Source organism: Pelodiscus sinensis, chromosome 7 (assembly GCF_049634645.1).
Source record: "Pelodiscus sinensis isolate JC-2024 chromosome 7, ASM4963464v1, whole genome shotgun sequence".
Taxonomy (NCBI): domain Eukaryota; kingdom Metazoa; phylum Chordata; order Testudines; family Trionychidae; genus Pelodiscus; species Pelodiscus sinensis.
In genome coordinates this window covers 40,650,241-40,675,977 of record NC_134717.1, presented here as the reverse complement: position 1 = coordinate 40,675,977, position 25,737 = coordinate 40,650,241, and the positions used below count along the sequence as shown (strand labels likewise).

General features: G+C 41.2%; 1 protein-coding gene across 8 annotated transcripts in view; it reads right to left on the bottom strand.

Moving 5' to 3' along the window:
- Nucleotides 1-22,371, bottom strand: part of ERICH2 (glutamate rich 2) — a 52,659-nt gene extending 30,288 nt beyond the window's left edge. The window contains exons 1-9 of one of the 8 annotated variants that reach the window (XR_012905207.1): nucleotides 22,073-22,371; nucleotides 21,892-21,985; nucleotides 20,638-20,671; nucleotides 14,526-14,585; nucleotides 12,339-12,372; nucleotides 11,855-11,903; nucleotides 11,577-11,613; nucleotides 8,921-9,010; nucleotides 7,328-7,422 (exon numbers count right to left, since the gene is read on the bottom strand). Coding sequence is in view for 7 of the 8 variants with exons in the window: in XM_025182171.2 (XP_025037956.2) it covers nucleotides 7,328-7,422; nucleotides 8,921-9,010; nucleotides 11,577-11,613; nucleotides 11,855-11,903; nucleotides 12,339-12,372; nucleotides 14,526-14,585; nucleotides 20,638-20,671; nucleotides 21,892-21,985; nucleotides 22,073-22,171 (592 nt within the window). In the remaining variant the exon portion in view is untranslated. The remainder of the gene's footprint in view (nucleotides 1-7,327; nucleotides 7,423-8,920; nucleotides 9,011-11,576; nucleotides 11,614-11,854; nucleotides 11,904-12,338; nucleotides 12,373-14,525; nucleotides 14,586-20,637; nucleotides 20,672-21,891; nucleotides 21,986-22,072) is intronic. The other 7 variants (XM_075933606.1, XM_025182171.2, XM_025182172.2 and 4 more) reach the window with 7 other exon arrangements.
- Nucleotides 22,372-25,737: the final 3,366 nt, after the last annotated feature.

Sequence of the window (25,737 nt, the reverse complement as noted above, 5' to 3'; positions counted from 1 at the left end):
CAGCTCAGATTACAAAAATTAGTGTGGATCCTCTCCACAAAGCAGGGGTGGACTGGGTAATGAACTTATACTAGTCAGGCTTCTGACCTGGGCTAGATGGTTGTTTCTGGTACAAAGCTGGGAACTTGGGAGATCCATTGGGGCCTCTCTCTGTGTTATTTGTGAGTAGCTCAGGGAGCAGTCACGCAATGTAGCTGGATGTAAGGATCCACAAACTGTTGCACTGAGTGATAACAGCACCTGAAAGGGTTTGTGGCTTGTCACAAGCAAAGCACTGTAGGAGGGAACTCAGGCTGGACAGTTCAGGGGGCACAGCAATACCTCAGTTCCAGGCTGTGAACTCACGAACCCCTCATATACCCCCAATAATTCCTCATTACAAAAAATTTCTTCTGCAGCAATACTGAAGAATAATGTTATTCTATAGATAATTCCACAAACTGTACTCTTTCAAAATGTCCGCAACCTCACTATTCTCAAAGGGTTTGAAGGAACAGGCTGTCTTCAGGTCATTTATCTTCCACTGCCCTCAAATGAAGCTGAGACTGTGTCTACACAGGGCTGACATTGTGCAGCAGTGTAGACACAGTTAGGACAAAAGGGAGCATGGCCTGCACTTTAATTCCCCCAAGTGAACACTGTTGTGCAAACTAAAAGGTTCTTAATTTGCATTAATGTAGTCCTTTGAAGAGTCCAAACTAGGAGGCAGCATACACATACTCTAAGTGTTCCTCTCCATCTGCTAACTGCTCATGGCCATCAACTGAAGGCATGCTGGCTTCACTCTCACTCAGCACAAGAGGCTGCACTGATCATTTTTAAAGAGAGCAATTTTTTAGATATTTGAAGGACAAGATATTGTGCACAAGCTTCTACTGACAGATGAAAATTCAGTTATGAAATACAATGGTAAAATGTGACCTTTAATGCTAAAAATATATTTTCAAGATGTACCCAGCAAGAGCGCAGGAGTGAAAGGGGAACCATGTTTGGATGCAATATGTAAATAGGGGTACAGAAGAGAGAGAGGAAGAAATAAGGTGTGTGCACACGTGCAGGGGAACATGAGAAAGCGGGGGAGGGGTATGTGGAATTTGGAGGATAGGAAGAGGGAAAGTGGAGTGTATTCCCCACTTGCTTTGAACTATTTTGATGAAACAAAATGGTTGCAAATGCAGCTTAACTGGCCAGGATGCTCTGGCTGCATCATGCTACAGCAGACTAGAGTAGAGCAATCAAAACATATTAGTACAGTGTTTCTCAACCAGTGGTACCAGCACCCTTAAGGGTGCTCAAGAGAAGTCTGGGGGGTATGCCAACACAACTGAAATTTGGGGAAAACTGAATTTTTGTTTTAAGTTTTACAGTGTTTTATTATTTTTGTACTTTTTACACCCAAAAATGTTATCGCCCGCCCAGCTACAATTAAGTTGTTTAAACAAATGTGCTGCAATAGTAGAAAAATAATGTGTGTCTGAAAACTGTAGGTACTGGGGGTACTTTTTTTTTTTTAAAGGGGTAGTTTATAAAAAAGGTTGAGAAACACTGTAAATGTGCATGTGGCTATAAAAAATTAAAATTGTTTAAAATATTTAAAGCTGATCTTTCTAATGAATTGGAGATATGAAGTTTCACATAGTATTCTCTTTGAATTTCTTGGTTGGAGTTAACGTTTGGAATTAAAAAACAAAAAAACAGATATTCCTGAAAGATTTATATTAAATATGTGAAGGGTATGTATCAGTAACTTAGGGTAAGATATATTAAAGGATGTTGTAATTATTCCCCAATTGTAGTAAAGAGTTGTAAGTTAAATTTAAAGGAAACCCAAACACGTTAAGGTATGGAAATACAGTGAGAGCACCAAAACTACCTCAATTCTTCCCTGTGGTAACAACATGAGAGGTTAAAAAAACCCTAGAATGTCTTGAAATGTCAGTTTGATATAATCTGAGATCACAGACACTAAAAAGCCTTAATAACAAGCATATAGTTGTTAGGGTATGATCCAAAGGAATGTTGTTAGGGTCTGATCCAAAACCTATTGAAGTTAATGGAATTTGTTGATTTCAGAGAACTTTGGCTCAAATCCCAAAACAGAACAAGATTCCTTAAACTTTATCATGAGTGTTGGCAGTTTTTCAAAAGAGACATTATTAAGGGCACAAGAGCAAACTATCTCACTGCATAAGAAAGATACGAAATATAATAGGACACCACCCAAACTTAACCAGGAAATCTTGAATGATCTAAAAAGAGTTCTACACAAAGTAAAAACTAGGTCAAATTACAAAGGATGAATATAAACAAATAACCCAAGTAGGTATGGACAAAATTACAAAGTCCAAGGCACAAAATAATTTCTAACTAGCTAAAGATATAAAGGGTAAGAAGATGACAGTCTATAAATTCATTAGAAGTAAGAGGAAGACCATGGACAGGGCAGGCCAGTTTCTCAATGAGGGGGGAAAACAACTGAAAAGAAGGATATGGCAGAGGTTCTTAATGACTTCTTTATTTCGGTTTTCATTAAGAATGTTGCTAGCAATTAGATCTCTAACACAGGGAATGCAAGTGAAAATGAGGTAGGATCAGAGGCTAAAATAGGGAAATAAGTTAAAATTCTTTAGAGAAGCTGGATGACTTCAAGTCACCAGAGTTTGATGAAATGCATCCAAGAATACTCAAGGAACTGAATGAGGAGATATACAAACCACTAGCTATTATCTCTGAAAGGTCATGAAAGACAGGAGAGAATCCAGAGTACTAGAAAATGGAAAATATAGAGCCAATATATAAAAAAGGAAGTAAGGATAACCTAATATTGTCTCAATTGACCAGCTCATAAGCAAACAAGGATAATACAATTTAGATGGAGCTATGATAAGGCAGGTACATAACTGATTGGAAAGCTGTTCCCAGAGACTAGTTATCAATGGTTTACTGTAATGCTAGAAGGGCATAGTGAGTAGGATCCCGCAGGGATTAGTTCTTGGTCTGGTTTTATTCAATATCTTCATCAAGGATTTAGAGAGTGGCACAGAGAGAGTACACTTACAGGATGATGTTCAATAAGGACAAATGCAAAGTACTCCACTTAAGAAGGAACAATCAATGGCACACACAAAAAATGAAAAATTACTGCCTAGGAAGAAGTAACGCAGAAGGAGAATTTGGTATCATAGCAGGAACCGCAAGCTAAATAGGAGTCAACAGAAAAAAAAACACAATCCAAAATCAACAATCATCCTGGGATGTATTAGCAGGAGTGTTGTACAGAAAGCAAGCGACAAGAAGTAATTCTTCTCCTTTCTCTACTAGGGATGTTAGATAGCATGTAATTAAATAGGCATGTAACCACATAAAATTCTAGTGGTTACACGACTGTTTGATAGTCCCCAGAGGTAGGGCCGGCAGCCAGTGCACTCCCAGCCTCACTCCGGGGGAGCCCCCTGCGACCCTATGCCAGTCTGTGAGGTAAGCCAGTTTAAGAACTGACCTTCCCGCGCAGATTAGCTCCCACCTGCCACCGTGCGTTGCTGCCTCTGATACAGAGGCAGCAGCGTGGGGTTGCAGCAACCCCTGTTTGCGGGGGGTCCAAGATCCCTGCAGACAGACAGAGGTTGTTCTGCAGTAGCAGCCCGTCTACAGGGAATTCGGACACCCCCATAGACAGGGGTTGCTCAATGGGATGACAGAGCAACCTCTCTCTGCAGAAAGCTTGGACTCACAACAGACAGGGGCTGTTGCTGTGGAGTAGCCTCTGTCTACGGTGAGCAGCAGTGCAGATGAGGGGCAGGTAACACTGTGGAACTGCTGCTAGGGAAGAACCAGCCGGCTTTTAAGCCAGCTTGCCCACAGCAACAGCTCCCGCCTGCCCCCTGCCACTGCCTCTATAGGAGGCAGCAAGCAGGGAGAAGGTGGTCCGCAGAGCTGGCATGTGCAGGGAGCCTGCTTGAAAGCTCCCTTACTGTGTGTATTGGCTCTACCTGCCACCATCATCCTCCATGCTGCTGCTTCTCTATCAGAGGCAGCCCAAGAATGGGGGAGGAGCAGGCAGATCCAGTGCTTGTGGGGAGCCAGCTTTTAAGCCAGCTCCTCACGGGCACTAGCTCTGGCTCAGCTCACCTACTTGCTGCCTGATACAGAGGCCGCGGGGGGGTAGGTGGGGAAAGGGAAGCGGGGGAGAGTGCATGTAGTTGATAAGATTAACCAATAAGCCCAGGCTTATCAGCTAATTGTGTAGTTGTCTACACGTTCACACCTTTATACTTCACATTGAGGCCTAATCAACAGAATTGTTTCCAGCTCTGAGTACCACATTTCAGGAAAGATGTGGACAAATTGGGGAAAAAAATGTCAAAAGAAGAACAGCAAAAGTGATTAAAGCGCTAGAAAAAGTGACCTATGACGAAAGATCTAAACAAACCGAGATTTTTTAAATCTATATAAGAAAAGTTGAGAGGGTACATAACAGTTTTCACAGGGCCCATCTGCAGGAATTTCTGTGTGTGGGGGGGTGTATGCCATGGGAGGGGCTGGTGGCTGCCCAGCCCCACCCCTGGCCTCGCTCCTGCTGGCGGGGTAAGAAGAAATCAGCCCCAGAAAGCTGACTTTCCCCCAGCCAGCTGGAGCACAGGGGAGGAGGCTGGGGCAACGTGCTGCTTCTTTCTTCCCCTGGCTAACCGGAGCCCACATGGTTACCTGGTGGACCATCGGGGCAAGGGTGTGTTTGCATCCCCCTTATATACAGGTCTGCTTCAAGTACATAACAAGCTGTTTATTAGGAAACAGGAGAAAAAATGTCCTTAACCTCTGAGGATAGGACAAGCAGCAGTGGGCTTAAATTGCTGCAAAGGAAGTTTAAGCTAGACATTAGGAAAAAAACTTCCCAGATGTCAGGGTGGTTAAACACTGGAATAAACTATCAAGGGAGCTTGTGGAATCTCCATCACTGGAGATTTTTAAGAGCAGATTATACAAACACCTGTAAGGGATGGTCAAGATAATACTTGAATGATAAGACTAGAAGGGCTTAGCTTACCGACTATCCTAGTTTCTATTTCTGAGTGTAGCTCCATAGAATCTATCAGTAGTCTTCTTGCCAGGTTTTAAAGAGCTTCAAGTTTGCATCAACTTAGTTCTTTACTAACTAGCCTTGACTCAACTATGACATCATATGCTAGCTCACAAAAGTGCAAGTGCTGACAAGGAGACCTTCTTACATGGGGAGGTAAAATACCTATACCAAAGAGGCGGTTGCTATGTTGATGCGAGAAGCCTTCCTGCTGATATAACCGTGCCTACACTAGAAGTCAAGTTGGTAAAATCCACAACTGTGGAGGCATGTTTTCACTATTCACTGTATCAATCTGGGAATAAGGGGTCGATTTATCATGTCTACTACAGACACGATAAACTGATCACCAACTACTCTCCCATTTACTCTAGTACACCACCAGAATAAGGGGAGTCAACAGGAGAATTCATCCATTGACTTACTGCTGTGAATATACTGCAGTAAATAAACTGACATCAGCTATGTTAATCACATAGCTGAAGTGGTGTAAATTAGATTGATGGCCCGTGGTAGTGTAGACTAGGCCTGAGTTATACCAACATAAAACTGTAGCGTAGACTAGGGCTAAAGGCAAAGCAGAAATCAGGCCCTTTCCTTAGAGCTTTGATCCCAAAACAGAGTAGCTGGCCAGGGGAGGAAAAAACTGATATACACAAAGAAGAGGAGAAATAGCAGGAGGTGAAGCTTCTGCGTGCCCCAAAGATAAAAGGCCACAGTGCTTTTTACAAGGAACAATGGTTGAGCTCTATCCCTTATTTTGATACGTGTCTAGAAGATACAAATTAAGGCTCAGACTACTACACTTTCTCCATGTCAGTCTCCTAAAAAAATTGTTTTTGAAATATAAAAGGCAACTTTAAATAGAAAATATTTGCATGGAGAATTGTCAGGGATTCAGAGATACATTTCACTTGAACCAACCAATCAATATCTTCTGGTTTGATACTATCTGTCCTAGCTTCATTGATCTTTGTTTCATAGTGCAGTCTGTGTAAATCAAATTGTTAATTCTTTAAAATTAAAACAAACAAGGTATAAAAATTACAATCTATTATTGTGCATATTAATGTTAATTCCAAAAGGGAAAGGATAATACATGGTATTTATGAAGACATTTATTAAACAAAAAAAATCTGCACCTTATATGGAATTTTCTTTGTAAAACCACTTTATACGTTGTCAGATCTTTTTGTATGCAATACAGTGTCACTGAAGCAAACAATTCTAGAAGTTCATAACCTCTGAAGTCAGACTTTTATATTGTATATGCTTTATGATGGCATATGTTGTTCTCTGTGTCATATCAGGAAATTTTAGCCCCTTTTCAAGCTATTAAGAGTAATGTCTTCTATGAACATAGTAGATATTCTCTAGAGTTTTCTTAGATACAACTAACATTTTCTTTTTTATATTTTATAATACATTATCCTCCACATATCCTGAATTCAGGAGATATCAGAACTAAAAAAGATTATTTCTATAGTGTGAAGCAGAAGTCATAGACAAGCACTTCAGACAGATAAACCACTTATCAAAACCACAGCATTATTTCCATCAAACCAGATACACACATGACTAAGTAGGGTTGACAGATGGTTTAACCAAAAATACAGACCCCCCCCAAGAAAAACACTGTTGAGAAAAAAAGAAAAGAAAAGTGAGACCAAAGTTGTTAAAAAAAAAAAAACACACACACACACACAAAAAAAAACAGCATGGCCCCCTTAAGGCCTTTGGTTTTTTTTGCCGGCGGCCATCTTGTTTTCTTACTCTGTGTGGGAAAAGAGCTCCCCTGCGCAACCGGGTAAGTGGGGAGGAGGGGGAGTTGAAGGGGGGGTCCAGGAGGGGCCCAGGGGCTGGTGCAGGGGGAGTGGGGGCTGGGCCCGGTTGCTGAGTGTGTGTAGGAGTTGCCAGGTGTCTGGTTTCTCGCCTCCTGGCAAGGAAACAAAAAATCAGAAAATACTGGACATTTTAGGTGTCTGGTATTTTCTGATTTTTTTTTAACTGGACAGGAGGTGAAAATACTGGACTGTCTGGATCAATAGCGGACACCCGGCAACCCTATGACTAAGATATCACATTCAGTCCTTACAAGAAAATCAGGTTGTCTCCACAATCATGCAGCACAGAAATGAATACTACTTTATAATCTCTACTCCTTACCCACTTGATAGCCTCAGTTTTTGAGATGTGGCTGGTTGAATCAGAGACTTATCTGTAACCCAGTGAAGAAAGTAAAAATCTTACCTGTATTTTCTTGCATGTAGTGGGGGGATCTTAAGTTAGTTTCTTGAATCTTAGATGATTTTTTATTTTTTATACTTTTTGCAGAAGTGTCCCATCTACATATTGGATGCAATTTCCAGTACAAAATAAAATAAAATAAGCACGTAAAAACTAAAATCAGATCTATATCCAATTTAAGCCAATTTTTACACAGATGTAATAACAACAGCACAAAAATTATAAGCCAGATATGATAACCCTGTCATGCTTCTTATGGAAAAGTGATTTATCTGCTGGATGACTGAGCACTTTTTGAAGGACATGTATTTTCTAGAATCTAGACATGAGATGCAATCCTTAATTGACAGTGAGATTAAGAATTCTCATAATCAAAATTAACAAAAGGGAGCAAAATAAGTGTATTTACCATTTCTCTCCTGCTATGGCATAGGCATCCGGTATGGTAGGTGGAGGAAGACTTTGCCTTCCCAAACCGCCAGGCATGGTGCTGCCCACATGCCGCCCCCAGAAAACCTGCTGTAGGCATTGTAGGGGCGGAGTGTTGCTGCTCACAGTGCCCACCTTCCCCACTGCTTCAAGCCAGGGAGGCTCGGGCCACACGGCCTCCACCCTACCCAGTGCTCCAGGGAAGCTAGGATGTTTGAGCTCTTCCCCACCCTGTGGTGCAGGGGACAGACAGATGCACAGCATGCTGCCTCACCTCCTCCCCTTCCCATGGTGGGGGAGGCACCTCAGCAGAGGGGGCAGGGCTGTAGGTGGGGCTGGGAGCCTGCCTGCCCCAGCCCCAGCTGCACTGATTACCCATGTGCTATGGTTTCCCTACAGCAGCAGGAGCTCCCACTCACCCCAAGAAGTTCCTTCCATTGCCTTAGGTTTTCAGGAACTTTGCAGCCATTTTCTTTAAGACAATTAACCTACGGACAACCTGGAGCTCAGTTTAGTTCGCCAACAAAAAATTAAGATTGATTCAGATTTGGTATGGTAATTTTTTTGTGTTGGGATTTCTTTCTTTCTTTCCTTCTTTCTTTCTAATCCATGTCAGTTCCTTGTCCAGTGCAGAGTTTTTACATTTTTTTGTACTACACTGTCCCAAAGCCTATATTCTGATTATTCTCTGGCAATTCAGAATACTATTTGATCAGCCTGCTCTTGCTTCTGCTAGACACAATTCATCACACTGGCTGCAGTCATATTAGCTGCCTAGCCAATGCTCATGACACCAACATGCTTTTGTAGTGATGTTGTCTTGTCTATACATAAAGCCAACATAGAGTTTATATTAGAATTTTCCATCCTGGCCTATCCTTCTGATGTATATCCCTTCCCCAAATCTTACAGCCTAAGGAAGTGATCATTAATTTGTGATGGAGGGACACAGAGCCATTTGGTACTGATTTTAGCAAGATTTCCAGCCCAGCACTTCTTCCCAGTGACCATAAATCCATCCTCTTCTGACAGAGTGCTCCTGACTAACCAGTAATTGAAGCATTAATCCAAAGGGTTAAGATTATTCATTTTAAAAGCACAAAATAAAATTGTAATAGCCTATTTTTCTTAAATGCACATAGTGAACTACAAAGAAATAAGACTTACTTTTCAAAAGTTGATTTAGCTGCACATAATGCAATTTGTTTTGTTGGGGGATAAATTTTGTTTGTAGATTCTGGTTGGCATCCATGCTGCCTTGATTTAAATTAAAAATCATTTTCCACACAAAGAAACAAATCAAATACTGCCAGTAACTGCAATATAATTATGTTCTTTCCATCAATACTTGTGAGTTTGTGTCTACTCAAAATTAGTACTACTATCTCCTCTCTGCCCAATCAAAAATAAAAACACACACAAAAGCTGTGATCTATACAATGTCCTCACTAGATGATTCTATTTTTTCTCTTTCATAAAAATTTAACTTTTATATTGTGATATAAAAACTAAGTGCTGAACTCAGCACCACTGAAGGCGAGTCAGTAACCTGAATAGTTACTTTGTTTATTGCAGATTTTATATACAACAGAGATGACTGTACAGGTTGAACCTCCCTGGTTTGGCACCCTTGGGGTCTGAGCTTACACTTCACAGTCACTGTATCTTTAATTGTCATTCTCAGAGAGCAACTGAATACACTTCTCAAAGTTTTTATATATCTTTCTGTATTAAAGAACAAAAATATAAAGTTGGGATCACAGAGAAAATAATTTTCAACTCTAATTTTTGCATACTGAATTTTCAGATCCCCCAAACAACATGTAATTTGAGGTACTGAAAGTAGGTCAATAACATCAAGTCTCCACAAATAACAAAATTATCCTTTGTGATAGCACAGGAAGCAAGTAGCAGTGAACTGACTTTTGAAAATGTATGAGTAACTTCTACAGAATTGTTAAATTTCAGTAAAAATAAGGAGACATCAGTCTCAACATAATTATATAAACTAGGGTTTACCTATTCATGTAATAAATACCTTGAAACAATTACATGCCTGTAATAAAACTCAGGGCTATAAAAATAAATAATCCTCATTCCTATATAAAATTATTCTTTTACTAGAGATGCATATTCCTACTTTTTAGATTGATTTAATGATATATTTAACATTCATAACATAACAAACTGCAGTTATACTTTACAAAATGACTGCTAAAGGGAAAAGAAATCACAAAAGGAATTTATTCCAATTCCAGCTATGAAAAAAAAAATCTAGGAACTAGAGCAATTTTATAGCACCATGTGGTAAAACTTGACCATAAAATTCTCACCAAGTGTAACATCAAGAGCAGTACACTTGGTGAGAATTTTATGGCCAAGTTTTTAAAAGTGGCTTAAAAATTGCATTTACAAGCTTTTCCATATCCATGCAAAAATTAACTCATTTATATGTATTTTACAATGTCCAAGTAATTACATGGGTGTAAAAACAGAGAGGTTAAAAGTCCAGTTACCTACTACTGACCACAGTGTTTTTCAAAGTGTCCTATGGGACCACTTTGGGAAAACTCTTAGCAGGCCCATGATGCTTTGTCTACCTGAAGGACCTGTAGCCACAGAGCCCTGTGTCTCTCCTTGGCTGGAAACAGCAAACCAGACCCAATGGGAGCTGCAAGGCTCCACGGATACTTTATTTACCTTTTAGGTAAATAAAGCGGTGCAGTCCCACAGAACACTTTGAGAAATATGGATCTACTAGATTACATGTGCAAATGCAGTTTGCATGAACAAAACATTTATGGAAAGGGATATAGCCAGGAAAAAGAGCTCTCTTTCAACATTTGATCCATTTAATCTTTGGAGTTACTCCAAAGTTTGCACTTGTGTAAAGGAGATACAAATCTTGCAACCCAAATAGAGTTTTACAGACATGACATAAAGCAAGGAAAGATATTTTGGAGCAATCTTGGGTAATCACCAGGGCCAAATATTCAGACAGACTTTAACAAGTATATTCACATTTTTTCATGTAGACTCTTTCATGTGTACAATCCAAATTTAGGTCACATCTAAAAAGGGTGACCTTCCACCTTTTACAGTATAGCCACATCTGCCTTTTGATTGCTCACAGAAGAAGGGATCTTGTCATGATGCATGTTCTTGTTCCACTGAAGTCAATTGAAGGTTCCCATGGACTTTTATGGGAGCAGTCTACAGGCTGTGGTAACTTTACTTATTTTGGAAAAGTGTGCAGTTTTCACTTATCCTCATAAAAATCTTAAATACACTGATTGATATTATCAAAGCAGCTAAGATCACTCAGTACCTGAACTTGCACTCATTAATACTACTGGCAAAACTCCTGCAGACTTTAAGGATCCAGGATCCATTCCTGAGATAAATCTTCCATTGCTTTTTTAAATCCAGTATTTTTTTTTAAAATCCAGTATTTTTAATTTTAACGTATACATTAATCCTATCATTTCAAACCAAAAGATTATGCACACCAGAAAATGTTTCCATGGTTTCAAAAAAAAAGTGTATTCTACAACAGTAAAAAAATCTAATTGAAAAAACCATTCAGTAACATACAATTTAAAGGCCTTAATTTTAAAAAGTGTACTTTCACAACATTTACATTTTATTTTAAATGCAGCCATCTAAATAACAATAGTGCCAACTGAACCAAAGGTTAAAGCACTAATCCATGCATTTCCAGTCTTTCAAAATTAATTAGGTGACAAATGATTTCATTATCTAACTCTAATTGCTTAAAAAGGCATGTAATAGATCAGCTGCAAAATGAAAGAGATCATCTTACCATGGCACTGTTTGAATTGGTTCAATAACCACTTCTTCTAAAAAATAAATGAACAACAGCTGTTTCAAGTTCTGAATCACTTAATACAAATTCTGATTTACAATTCTAAACTTTGACTATGAGATATTGCAAAATGTTTCGAAGTTGCAATTAAAATTTGCACTGCTAAACAACTCAAAAACTTGCTTACTGGATATTTTAAATAATCAGGACAAGCAAAAATATTAAAAAATTAAGGATTTATTCCACTACTAAATCATTATTATTACTTCACTTACCTTTTGGACCAAACACTTGTAATCTGCCATTTTGTCTACACTTTTGGTCCTAAAACGAGAGTAATAATATTAATAAAAATGAAAACAACAAGTAGTCCTGTGGCACCTTAGAGACTAACATATATAGGATCATGAGCTTTCATGGGTAAAATCCACTTCATCAAAGGTTAGTCTCTAGTCTAGTCAAAAGTGTCACAGGACTAATTGTTTTTAAAGTTACAGACTAACACAACTATCCTTCTGTAATTACTTAAGATACCCCGCATTTGTGGGAATTCTTGCAGTTATGCAAATTCTCAGTAACTTCAACAGAAGTCCACAACAGTATTCAGAATTAGAGCTTTGAAATTTATTTACCACACATGAAAATTTCTGGCAATAAAAAGCTAGTTTTTCTCAATATTACAGTGATATAAGAAACAAACCACATCCGTTGCCCAAGAAACTGATGCTGAAGTAAATCCTATGGAAAACTAAGTCTTACCTTTATGGCATCTGTCCTTTCTAAAGAGTTTTGCCTAGTAGAAAATATAGACATTTGTAGTAACACATATACTCATTGAACACTGAAATTTCTGTTTATTCAAGTGGATATGATGGCACAACAAATCATAATAAAACAAAAGAAAACTTGAAGGTACCAAGTTCCTACTCAACTGCAAACAATTACTTAATCTGAATTCTAAGGTCTGACTTTAACAAAAACAAAAAAACAAAAACAAAAAAAACACAAACAGAAAAACCCAGCCTTTTTCCAGGACTTGTACAAACCCTGGATGTTGGCTTTGGCAGTAGAACCCAAACCCATACTAAAAAGATCATTAACCAGATTCAGCAAAGTGCTTAAGTACAAGCTTAAGTCCATCACCTATTCTGTAAATCTCCTAAGTATATTTTTACTATTGAGTTCACTAAGACTTAAATATGTATTTAAGTGTCTTGCTGAATAAGAATATTAGTAGGTATAAAACTTTTTCAGCTGTAATAGGTATTACTAATATTTTAAATAGGCTATTTAGTGTAGACAGAGCACAGGTATTTTCAATATAATTTCAGGAAATCTTGTTTCTCCATTATGAGCCAACGTTCCTCAATAGCCCTTATCTAAACTAGGACTTTTTAAAAACGGTGTAGCACCAGTACACAGGGACAGGCATTTTAACCAACAGAGTGATTTTTTTTTAAATGCCCAATCTATACCAGCCTTCTCACCATTAGAGATTCATTAAAATAAGCTTTCCATGCCCTGCCCTCTATGACATTCTGGGTACATCTAATCATCTTTTTTCTCCATTCCTATTAAAGCCATGCAGCTGGGCCTACAAAAGAATTACTCCAGAACTAGCAGGGAAGATACTGTTTGTCTTTATTAATGCTATGAATATTTCTTTAAACTTCTTTACATTGTACTTAGGAGACACTATTCATTAAACTACTGGGGTAGAGGGAGAGGAAAGGAATAAGAGGAGTCAAATAATGTTTCTTTTGTCTGTCTATCCATCAAGAACAAATATGTACCACACCCTACTCCTATGTAAACTTGTGTGGCGTTCTATTGCTGCCAAATAGGGAAGATGGCTCTTGGATTCAGGAACAGCCTTTGGAGACATGCTGCACAGAAGGGTCAGAGAATTATTGTAGACCAGAAGGTACGGAGCTTTATAGGTCTCAAAATGTTTTTAAAAAGTCTCCTTTGGGCCAGGAACAAGCACGAAGAGATAAATGAAAAGATAATTCTGGTTGAGAAAAAGGTTAAGCATCACTAGCGCTAATCTAGAATATTCCAAATACAAGATGTGAATGTGACTGTTTAAACATATATTTATGAAGGAAGTGTTTGAAAATATGACATTTATAGACATCTCACAACAATTATTATAAATGCTATTTTTCACAATGTGCCCTTTTTATATTAAAATTTTGATTTGATCTATTAGGCATGACTCCTTGTGATTGATCAATTTAATGCAACAGAAGAACCTTTAATATATGATTAACAGCTGAATGTAACACTTTATATCATTGCAAATCACAGAAAAAAAATCCATTTTATATATACCATAATTTGGAACAAACTTCTAAAATTTTAAGGAGGAACCTTTTTGGCCCCCAAAGGTATGTCTAGACTACAGTTTTTTCAAAAAAAGTGGCCTTTTTCCGAAAAAACTTCCCCTGCGTCTAGACTGCTGCTGAATTCTTTCAAAAGTAAATCAAAAGAATGTGACAGTTTTTTCGACCGTGGAAAACCTCATTTTATGAAGAATAATGCCTTTTTTGAAAAGTGCTCTTTTGAAAAAAGATGTTTTTGAACACAAACAGTGCTTTTTCGAAAGAGACTGCCTGGGTGCTCTCTTTCGAAAAAGCGGCTCTTTTTCTAAATTACTGGTTGCTGTCTAGATGCTCTCCTTCAAAAGAGGCTTGTAGTCTAGACGTACCCCAAGATTGCATATTATTGTATACTGATCCAATGAAAACTCATGTCACTAACTTGTTAATTCACATCTATTCGTTACTTAATATGTATGTGGGAGGCCATCAGCAGATCACCTTTATTCTTCTCTCCACCGTCAGGTCTTTCCAAATTCACACAACCCACATTCCTTTACAGCTTGTCTTATACAACTGAAATTTTTTGGAAATTTTTTGGGCAAGACTGTGTTTCTTTTCTTACCTTGACAATGTCAAGCAGGCTTTTAGAATAAACCCATCTAAACAGAAACATGCACATGACCTATTAAGCACAACACAGAAAAAAAACTGTTTTCTAACTGTAATTTTTTATTCACAATTAGTTCATTCTCAAAAGTTAACATTAATGTTGGACTGTCAGAGTTTCTATACGTTTACCAATGTAGATTGTACTTGATAATTATTAGTTAAACCAGACAAACTGTAATGCACTGAAAATTTCAAAAAACTGAGTATTAACAGATGGCTAAGATGTCAGTTTGTAAATTATACTAGCACTTTTCATTTTAGATATGAATGCTTTTCTTGACATTACTGGGTGTTCAAAAATCTCTGATAAAATGCCATTAAAAATATTTCTGTAATATTGGTCTTCTTTGCCTTTATATAGGAGGCCCCTGCTTTACGATAGCATGATTTACGACCCCCTGCACTTACAACCTTTTCCGTAAGTGCGGAAGGGGCTGAAATCCCCCAACTTACATCCTCGGCCCCGCATTTACAACAGCTTACAACACCTGTCATAAATGCGGGTTCAAGTTACGACACCCCTGACTTGCAACGCTATCCCTGGAGCCGATCGCGTTGCAAGTTGGGGGCAGCCTGTATAAGGAAGATTTGTAAATGTTACATAGAACAGACTTAATGTAAGTGATGTCAGAAGTTAACTCTAGAATATTCTCTTTTTGCATTTCCTTTTTCATGTCTAACAATTGTAAAATATACAGGCAGTCCCCGAGTTACGCGGATCTGACTTATGTCGGATCCACAGTTACGAACGGGGCTTTTCTCGCCCCGGAGGATGGGAGCGGCGGGACACCCAGATGCGCTGCGGTCTGCCGCCCCCGTCCTCCGGGGCGAGAAAAGCTGCTCCCCGTCTCCCTGGTCTGCAGGGAGACGGGAAGCAAAGCCTTGGAGCACGCCCGCAGTGGGACAGCCCAGGCGCGCTTGAGCTGTCCCCCTGCGGGCGTGCTCCGAGGCTTTGCTCCCCGTCTCTCGACCAGCAGACCAGGGAGACGGGGAGCAAAGCCGCGGAGCACGCCCGCAGGGGGACAGCTCAAGCGCGCCCGGGCTGTCCTGCTGCGGGCGTGCTCCAGGGCTTTGCTCCCCGTCTCCCTGCAGACCAGGGAGACGGGGAGCAAAGCCTCGGAGCATGCCAGCAGTGGGACAGCCGCGGCGCGACTGGACTGTCCCGCTGCCTGCGTGCTCTGCGGCTTTGCTCCGTCTCCCTGGTCTGCTGACCTGGGAGACGCGGAGCAAAGCCGTGGAGGACTTGGGCGGTCCCGCCACCCCCGTCTCCCTGGTCTGCTGGGGGGGGGTGCAGCTAGTGCCCCCCCCCCCAGCAGACCAGGCTTTTCTTGCCTACCCCTGGAGTAGAGCAGCTGGGGGCTGCCGGGTTGGTCCCGCAGCGCCGCTCCAGACCAACCCGGCAGCACCCCAGCTGCTCTGCCCCAGGCGTCCTCAAGTCAGCCACTGCTGAAACTGACCAGTGGCTGACTACAGAAAGCCCGAGGCAGAGGTGCTCTGCCCCAGGCTTCCTGGAATCAGCCACTGATCAGTTTCAGCAGCAGCTGACTTGGGGACGCCTGGGTTTCTTAAGTTGAATCTGTATGTAAGTCAGAACTGGCATCCAGATTCAGTCGCGGTTGAAACTGATCAGTTTTAGCAGCGGCTGACGCCAGTTCCGACTTACATACAGATTCAACTTAAGAACAAACCTACAGTCCCTATCTTGTACGTAACCCGGGGACTGCCTGTAATTAAAAAAAATAAATGTACAATTTTCATAGTCTTATTATGATTCTGTGGGTAGAACTCATCTAGGACCATAATAAGGCTTATAACCAGTGCTGAAAATGCAACACAGTATTAGGAGGTGACATACTGTTTAAAGATATTACATGTTTGATGAGGTCATTAAATCAAGGTCCATATTGCCTATATCACAGGCTATTCAAGTGGAAGTTAATAACTCACACAGAAATTTTAAAGAGTCAGAGATAAATTCCATGGTTTGATCAACTTTCCCTTCTGCAGTAATAAAACAGTCTAAGTACACAGTATATGGCAGTGGTTCTTAAAATATTAACTATAGTGGGTTGCTTGTGTTATGTGGGCCATGTCTAATACTACCAATATGGCCTTACGTACATCACATGCACTGTAGCTATGTGTTGATTGGGTTGCAAGTGGCCCACAGGCAGCATGTTGAGAACCATTGGTATCAGGTAATCTGAATTTCTGTGAGTGCATAATGATCATTATTTTTCCTTCTGAATAATGTTGCTGTAAAACCATTTGGGTGCATAAAGTTCCAGGCAAGCAGATTCCTGTGCTGCCATTTCCCCAGTCAGGGAGAGAGGTAGTGGCAGCACACGGAGCTGCTTCCTCCTCCCCATGAGCAGGATCCAGCCTATAAGGCTTAGGGCTCCTCCCACACACCCCACAGCACTGGCACTCCAACCTCACAGGGGGAGGAGGGAAATGAGGCTGGAGCACAAGTGCAGGCTTCCCACTACAGGGAAGAGGGAGTGCCAAGCCTGCGGACCACTAGTGGTCTGTAGACCACACTCTGAGAATCACTGTTCTAGGTTAAAGCTTATATGAGAAGTTAACACTTTATTATTTCTTTGTTTCGGTTTTTACCAGGAAGGTTGGTGGTAATTGTGAATGTCAGTGAAAATTAGGTAGGATCAAAAGCCAAAGTAGGACAAGAACAAGTTAAAAAATACAAGTTAGATGCCTTCAGCTCACCAGGGCCTGATGAAATACATCCTGGAATACTTGAGGACCTGACTGAAGAGATAACTGAATCTCTAGCTATTATCTTTGAAAAGTCATAGAAGATGGGAAAGATTTCAGCAGACTGGAAAAGGGCAAATATAGTGCCTGTCTATAAAAAGGAAATATAATGGAGCAAATAAATAAACAATTTGCAAGCATCTAGAAGATAATAAGGTGAAAAATAACAGTCAGCATCGATCTGTCAAGAAAAAATAATGTCAAGCCAACCTGACCATTTTCTTTGGCAGGGTAACAGGCCATTTTTTGATGGAAGGCAGCTGTAGATATGGTACATCTTGGCTACGTCTACACTGGCCCCTTCTCCGGAAGAGGCATGCTAATTTAGAACTTTGGAATAGGGAAATCCGCGGGGGATTTAAATATCCCCTGCGGGATTTAAATAAACATGGCCGCCACTTTTTTCCGGCTTGGGGAAAAGCCGGAAAAAAGCGTCTAGACTGGCGTGATCCTCTGGAATAAAGCCCTTTCCCTTGCAAGTAGGAATAAGAGATCCTCCAGAAAAGGGCTTTATTCCGGAGGATCACACCAGTCTAGATGCTTTTTTCCGGCTTTTCCCCAAGCCGGAAAAAAAGCGGCGGCCATGTTTATTTAAATCCCACGGGGGATATTTAAATCCCCCGCAGATTTCCCTATTCCAAAGTTCTAAATTAGCATCCTCTTCCGGAGAAGGGGCCAGTGTAGACGTAGCCCGTGAGTTTTGATATTGTTTTGCATAACATTCTCAAACAACTTAGAGAAATACAACCTAAATGGAGCTACTATAATGTAGATGCATAACTGGCTGGGTAACTGTTCCCAGAGAGTAGTTAACAATGTTTCACAGTCATGCTGGAAGGGCATAACTAGTGGAGACCTGAAGTTCTGGGTCTAGTTCTGTTCAATATTTTAGATAATGGCATAGAGTACACTATAAAGTTTGAAGACGATAGCAAGCTGGGAAGGGTTGCAAGTACTTCTGCTATGATCGAAATTCAAAATGATCTGGACAAACTGGAGAAATGGTCTAAAGTAAGTAAGATGAAGTTCAATAAGGACAAATGAAAAGTAGTCCAATTAAGAAGGAACAATCAGTTGCACACATGATAAATGACTGCCTAGGAAGAAGAACTGCAGGAAGGGAGTTGGATGACATAGTGGACCACAAACTAAATATGAGTCAACAGTGTGACATGGTTGCAAAAGAGGCAAACATCATTCTGGGATACATTAGGAGGAGTTTTGTATAGTTAGCAAGACATGAAATTAATTTTTCTACTCTACTCCACACTGATTAAGCCTCAGCTGGAGTAGTGTGTCCAGTTCTGAGCACCACAATTCAGGAAAGATGTGGACATAGTCTAGAAAAGAGCAACACAAATGATTCAAGGCCTAGAAATCATGAGCGATGACGGATGACTGAAAATAATGGGTTTGTTTAGGCTGGAAAAGAGAAGACTGAGAGGGGACTTAACAGCTTTCAAATACACAAAAGGTTGTTACAAGGAGCAGGGAGAAAAACTGTTCTTAACCTCTGAGGATAGGAAAAAAAATCAATGGGCTTAAATTGCAGCAAGGGAGGTTTAGGCTGACATTAGGAAAAACTTCTCAACTGTCAGGGTGGTTAAGCATTGGAATAAACTGACTAGGGAGCATGTGGAATCTACATCACTGGAGATTTTTAAGAGCAGGTTAGACATACAACTGTCAGGGATGGTCTAGATAACACTTAGTCCTGCCATGAGTGCATGGAACTGGACTAGATGACCTCTTGAGGTCCCTTCTAGTCCTATGATTCTAAATCATCCTGCTCTGACCACTACTACTGGCTGTTTTGCATGAACCTGCCTGAAGAGCCAGATCCATAAGCAGCCTCTGAGATAAGGCTTCCATTTCCCCCATGCAACTTAGGCCAGTGGTTTTCAAACTTTCTTCCTCACGATTCAGTTGAAGAAAATTATTGATGCCCGGGACCCAACATAATTTGACTAGAGAATGGGCTCCAGGGTGGGTCTCAGGATGAGAGCTTTGGGATGTAGGAGGAAGCTCTGGCTTGGGGGGAGGGTGGGTGGGAGGTCAGGTCTGAGGCAGGAGAGGCTTACTTTGAGTGGCTCCCAGTCAGTGGTACAGCAGGGGTGCTAAGGTAGGCTTTCTGCCTCTCCTGTTACCGCAGACCAGGCAGAGCCCCAGAAGCAGAGTGCAAAAGGTTCCCAGCCAATGGGAGTGCAGAGTTAGTGTTTGAGGCAGAGGCAGAGGCAGTGACAGTGTGCGGAGCCCTGTGCACTCACTCCCCCTGTCCATCTAGGAGTCGGGCCTGCTGCCAGCCGCTTCTGGGGCACAGTGCCATCTGTGCTGCCAGGGTAGGCAGATAGCCTGCCTCAGCACCCCCACTGGTCACCTGATCACCTGCAGCAATGAGACCCAGTGCCTGACACTCCATGACCCAGAACTGGGTCGTGACCTGTAGTTTGAAAACCACTGACTTAAGCAGCTAAATGTCTCTCTTTCCTGAAACAAAAGACAGGACTATGCAGCACTTTAAAGACTAACAAGATGGTTTATTAGGTGATGAGCTTTCGTGGGCCAGACCCACTTCCTCAGGTTTGTGAGTTGCTCTGGGACTTAGGCAGGAGATAGGTGCCTACGGTGCCTAATGCATTTGCATTGAAGCCTGACTCAGGGAGGAAACAGGCGCCCAGCTGCCTCCTGAGGCTGCAGCACACACACCTAGAGATAAAAGCTTAAATGCTGAATGAAATGAGGCACCTACAAGGTTAGAAGGCAGTTGAGCAGGAGTTTTATGGATAACAGTGGTACCTGAACATAGGATTTAACTGCATAAGTACACCTATGGATCATATTCAAATTCATTATCTGAATTTGTGTTTTTACCATGAAGAGAGCTGTTGAAAGGATTTCCTCTAATTTTTAATTTGGAACTTGGGAGCAGGATGGTGAATTCACATATATTTTTCCAGAATAGGTCTCTAAGCTTGTTAGCAGATTCTTATTCCTTATCTGTGCAATTTCCAGGAAAGCAGAGATATGAACTACATAATTCAGAGGGAAATAGTTGGTATGTCCACATTGCTGGTATTAGCTTTGAAAAAGTGTGAATGTGGCCACATTGAAAGAAACTGCAAATATGAGAAACATTTAATAAAAAAACCCGAAAAAAGTATAAGCTTGCAAAACACGGTGGTGTGGAAAAATATGCTTACTTACAAAATCATAAGCAAATAACTACAGATTTTAATTCAAATGTGGGAAATACAACCCTTTTCTTTTAAAAATTGATAACTTATAACAAATACCTTCTGGTCCAATCACTTCCAGCATTCCAGAGACCTGATAAAATGTACAGAAAAAAAATTAAGAAGTTATCATTAACATTTTTTTAAAATGGGGATAGCAAACAAATTTGTTAGATGCATCTCAGTTTTAATCCAACTGGATAATTCTTCAAAATTAAAATGTTATTTTAAAAGCAATCAGTCTGTTATACAATATTAACTTTTGATATGCTACAAATTGTCTGATTGCACTCCAAGCATAGATGTCTACAGCTTTTTTTCTGACTCGGAAAGAGAACTACTGTATTTATTAAAGAGATTGGCATTAAATATATACAAATATATTCCTGTGACATACAGCTCAGAATAACGACAAGAAGCAGAAGAGCCATTTCCTAATACACACTAAGGAAAAATCCCCAATTACAAAATCTCAAAACATCAGCTATCCAATTACTTACCTGGTAGTATTTTTGAATACTGGTAGCAGTAGCCCAATACCTTTCTCCCCTAATTACTAAAAATAGGGTTTTATAATGGAATCTTAACTCTCAACAGCATGAATTGTGATGCTAGAATGCCTGATACTAACAACAAAAAAAGATCTAATAAGACAATGAAACAAAAATGTCTTGATGTCAAGAGGCTTTCACCAGAGATGTTTATGAACTATGTGCAGGATTTACAACTTTGCATGATGCATTCCTGAGATCCTAATTGATATATGCATGCAATATTAAGGATATTTGCATCAAGAGTGTACAGAACCTTGACAATCCTACAAAAAGGGGTGGGGAGAATTTAACAAGGTTTGAAAATAGAAGTGAACAGGCAGTTTCAATCCATGCCACAAAAGCAGATGAAATTTGACCACTTATGTTAAAAATTACCATATATTATCGGTCTATTACCAAGACTACATTTCAGTTGTGGGGAGACTTTAAGCAGAAAAGAAAACCCAGGACGATCAAAATAGCAGATAAATTCTATTCTTGATGAAGACTGCAATTACTAATTCCCATAGGGTGCGCATTAGAAGGCAGAATTTGATCCTAATGAAGCCATAAATCACTCCTATGACTGATGTTAGGCAATTATTTTAGACCTGTTTACAGAAGAATAAACTGAGTCAGAGAGACCGAGTTTAGGGCTAGATATTTGTTAAGGTACTTGGGTGCCTAGTGGGTTTTCAAACGCATTTAAGGAGATTAGGCACCAAACTCCCCGGTCCTCTTACCTGGCGGGAGAGGTGTGTGGGAGGGAAGAATCTCTTACCTGGGAGGGGGCTGCAGCGGGCGAAGGAGGTGGGAAATCTCTTACCTTCGGGGTTGTTGCCCTGGCGGTCCCCGAGCCCCAGAGCACACCGCACCTGGAGACAAAGGCAGGGCGTTTAGAAGCAGGAGCCGCGCTTCCCACTCACGGAAACGTTCCGGGGAAGGAGCCGCAGCTCCGCTACCTGTTCATGTCGCAGGCCGAGCGCGCTGGCGGGGCGACCGGCTCCCTCCGGCTCGAAACAGAGCGCTGGAGCCAGGCCTGCCCGCCGCAGCGTGACCATGGCAACAGCAACGCCAAGGCGCGGAGCGGCCAAAAACAGGGCCCGGCCTGCAACGCTGCGGCGCGAAGACCGGGGTCCGGCGCGCACAGAGCCTCCCTGCTGCCGGCCAGCGCCCCCTGGAGGCAGAGTGCGCTGCCCTTCGCGGCCCCCAGCGCTCTGCTAACTCGCGTGTAGGCGCAGGGCGGAGCTAGGGGTTCAACCCTCCCTCCAGGATTGGCCTGGTGCCTCCAGGTATTAACATGAATCTCTCATTAGAGATGCTGTCAGGACTGATGAAGCCTCCAGGACTGAATCCCATCAAAATTGGCAACCTTAGCACCGTGGGCTGTGGGTGAAGGTAGGGCTGGCGGAGACAAGCCCCCAGCTCTGCCCCTTATGCCCAGACCTCCACCATGGGGAGGGCAAAGGGTGCACAGCCTCATCTTCCCTAGCCCGGGTGCACGGGGAGGGTGGCGCACTGCCCTAGCTCATGTGCACAATGGTGGTGTGACAGCAGCTGTAGGAGACCAGCTGTACAGTATAAGGGTCTGTTGCCCTGTAGTGCTGGCAGGAACTAAGTGCATCCCCAACCACAGTCAAACTGGCCATAGAAGTAGCTATCTGCCCTCCAACCCTGGGGATGAAGGATTCTACCCTCTTTCAATGGCTGGCATTGACCATCTCCCTTAAGCCTGGCTCCAGTTCTGTCTCCCTGCACTCAGTCTAGGGAGGGAGTTGTGGGGTTCTCTTTGTGTTCTGGGACTCTTCCAGTTCTGGTGCATCCCTGGAGTAAGAACAACCAAAGAGAGTGTCAGGAGATATGTTTACACTACAGAAGTAAGTCAACATGATGTCTGCATACAGCCACTGCAGTAAGTATATCACTTGTACTTGTCTACATGTCAATCCTTGTATTGGCTGTGCATGTCTTCGCCAGGAGCTATTGTATTGATTGTACTGTCATGGCATCTGAAAGCCAGTAACAGTTAGTGTAGCCACTCTTAACTACATCAATATTGACTCTATGCCTCTTACCGAGATGGAGTTATTAATTCAGCATAGCAAGGCCGTTATGCCAGCGAGAGCAACATTTTTGTGCAGAAACTTACGTAGGGTAACCCTATGATGTAAGGTGCCTTGCATCAACCTAACACTATAGAATAGACCAAACCTAAGGACTTGCCTTTAAAAGGAAGTTAGAGCAGTTTAATTTACATCACTTTGTAAACAAATGTAGTTAAGTCACAGCTATTACTGGTTTCAGATTGAGTCATTTAGTTTAATTTAAATTGATTCCATATTGAGTTACGTTATGTCTGCACTACCAAAACTTATGTTGCTCAAGGGTAATGAAAAAACCAAATATCTGAGCAGAGTAAGTTTCCATAGACATAAGTGCTCATGTGCACAGTGCTATGTTGATGAGAGATACTCTCTTACTTAGGTGGTTTTACTATGTTGACTAGAGAGCTCCTGTTGGTATGGAGTTGTTGCCGGAACACAGTGCCCGAGGAAGGCAACAGCTGGGTTCGTTGCCCGGTGTGCGCGCTCCAATGAACACACCGGTGTGGAGAAGCAAAAAAAGTTTATTTGAACGCTCAAATAGGTGCCAGGAGACTAGACCTCAGATCAAGCACACCAACGTAAGCAGTTTTCCCTCCTTATATACCCAAGTTGTTTACTTGCAGGAATATAGTGAACTGTAGCAAGGTTCCCACACTGGGACATGTTCCTCCTCCCTCCTCCCCTCTACAGAAACACATCTGAATTCTTCTTCTATACCACTGATAGTAACTAGGCAACTTCAAGGTCTTGCTGCCGTTCCCAGCTGTTAGCGAGCTAGAGAAAAGTTATGCCTGGGGGGGGGGGAGTGAAAGGGGCGGAAGGGGGGGGAAGAGGGTTGCTTTTAGGGTGCTTGGGCCCAGAGCGGAGGCGCTTCATCGATCCTTGTGATCTTCCACTCCCCCGAGTTACCTAGGATCATGCCCAGTGACCCCAACAGAGTGGTTACACATTTTTCAAAAGCAAAACAAAAAATGTGTTGTGTAATAACTTCCTGCTTCACCCCATCAGGAAAAGTAATAAGCAACATATTTTTTCTTAATAAGACTCTTAACCTGCAAATATTTGCATATGTAACTAACTAAAATGTGCTTATCTCCAACAACGTAAGATGGCTTTCAAGATAAGGTACACCCTTTTTTTTAATAAGTTGCTTCCTCTGTTGAGGTAGAGCTTCTTCAGGGTCTTGTGGAATAGTTTTTTATGTTGCATGCTCCAATTGTAGAGTCTATCAGCAGGCTGCATGGCCAGAATATGCTATTCTTTACTTCAGCTATTTTTGACTGCCTAGAGAGTCATGTAAAGCATGAGTGTGAATTGGGCCTTGTCTACACAAGTACCTATAAAAACTACAGATGTGATTTTTAAACCCATTTAATAAAACCAGTATACATCTTTCTGTGGACATTCTTATTTCACCAATATTTCATTTCAGATTTTTGGGACCTATGTGTTTTCTCAATATGTATCTATAACTCCCAATAGTATAAATGCATGTTACATATTCTTTTGGAGCACCCACATCCTAAAAAATAACATGAGCCAGCAGCACACTGATGTGTTTCATTAAAAGGGATCCGATCTAAAATTCACCTGGTTTCTGAAAGGGAGAAAGTAATTCATACAAATTTGCTTTCTTACTCCAATCAGATCTTCTGCATTTTCTGGTTGTATTCTCTCTCTCATTCTAAGAGCTACACAAGGGAGTGGAAATTACTACAAATGTATGGCTCTTGTTTTTTGTGAGATCCAAAAGGATGGGAGCAAAGAAAATTGAGGTTCTTCATTCTGTGCTGTTTATTAGACCATACTTGTGAGTATATGGGCTGAGCAGGGCCGACTTATCCATTAGGCACAGTGCCTAGGGCCCATGATACTTTTAGGGGCCCACAAAAATGTTTTAATTTCTTTTAAAACCAGAAGAAAAAAATGAACTTTTAGGGTCGAAGAAAATGTTTTAATTTTTTTCTCGCAGCAGAAAAAAATGAAACTTTTAGGGCCCACGAAAATTTTTTAAATTTTGTCTAAAACAGAAAAAACATAAAATGCTGAAGTATTTAAAATTATATCAAAAATAATTTTTAATATTTTTTTTTATGGAGGAAGGGGCCCACAAAGGCAAAAGTGCCTAGGGCCCACGAAAGTCATAATGTGGTCCGGAGGCTGAGGGATTATTTTATTCATCCTGCAGGAAGCTAAGTAGGGGGATTCTTGTCCAAATGGGAAGGCTCCCCAATGAAAATTATTTCTTTTCTTTTCCATCACCCGCTGGATTATTGGAGGGGTGATAATCATTAGACCACAAGCCTTTCTAATCTCTCTTCTTGAGGTATGTGACCCTTTTTAAGAAACTTATTCAGCTCATTGGGGATGGAGAGCAGGAGGAGAGAGGGGACCTGTGATTGGTGGGATGTTGAGGGTTCATGTAATTTCCAAGAACTAATTGAGGTAGAACCACATATTAAGGTTGTGATTTTAGAGTTAGCATGCATTACTATTGCTCCTCCAAAGTCCGTTTTACTTAT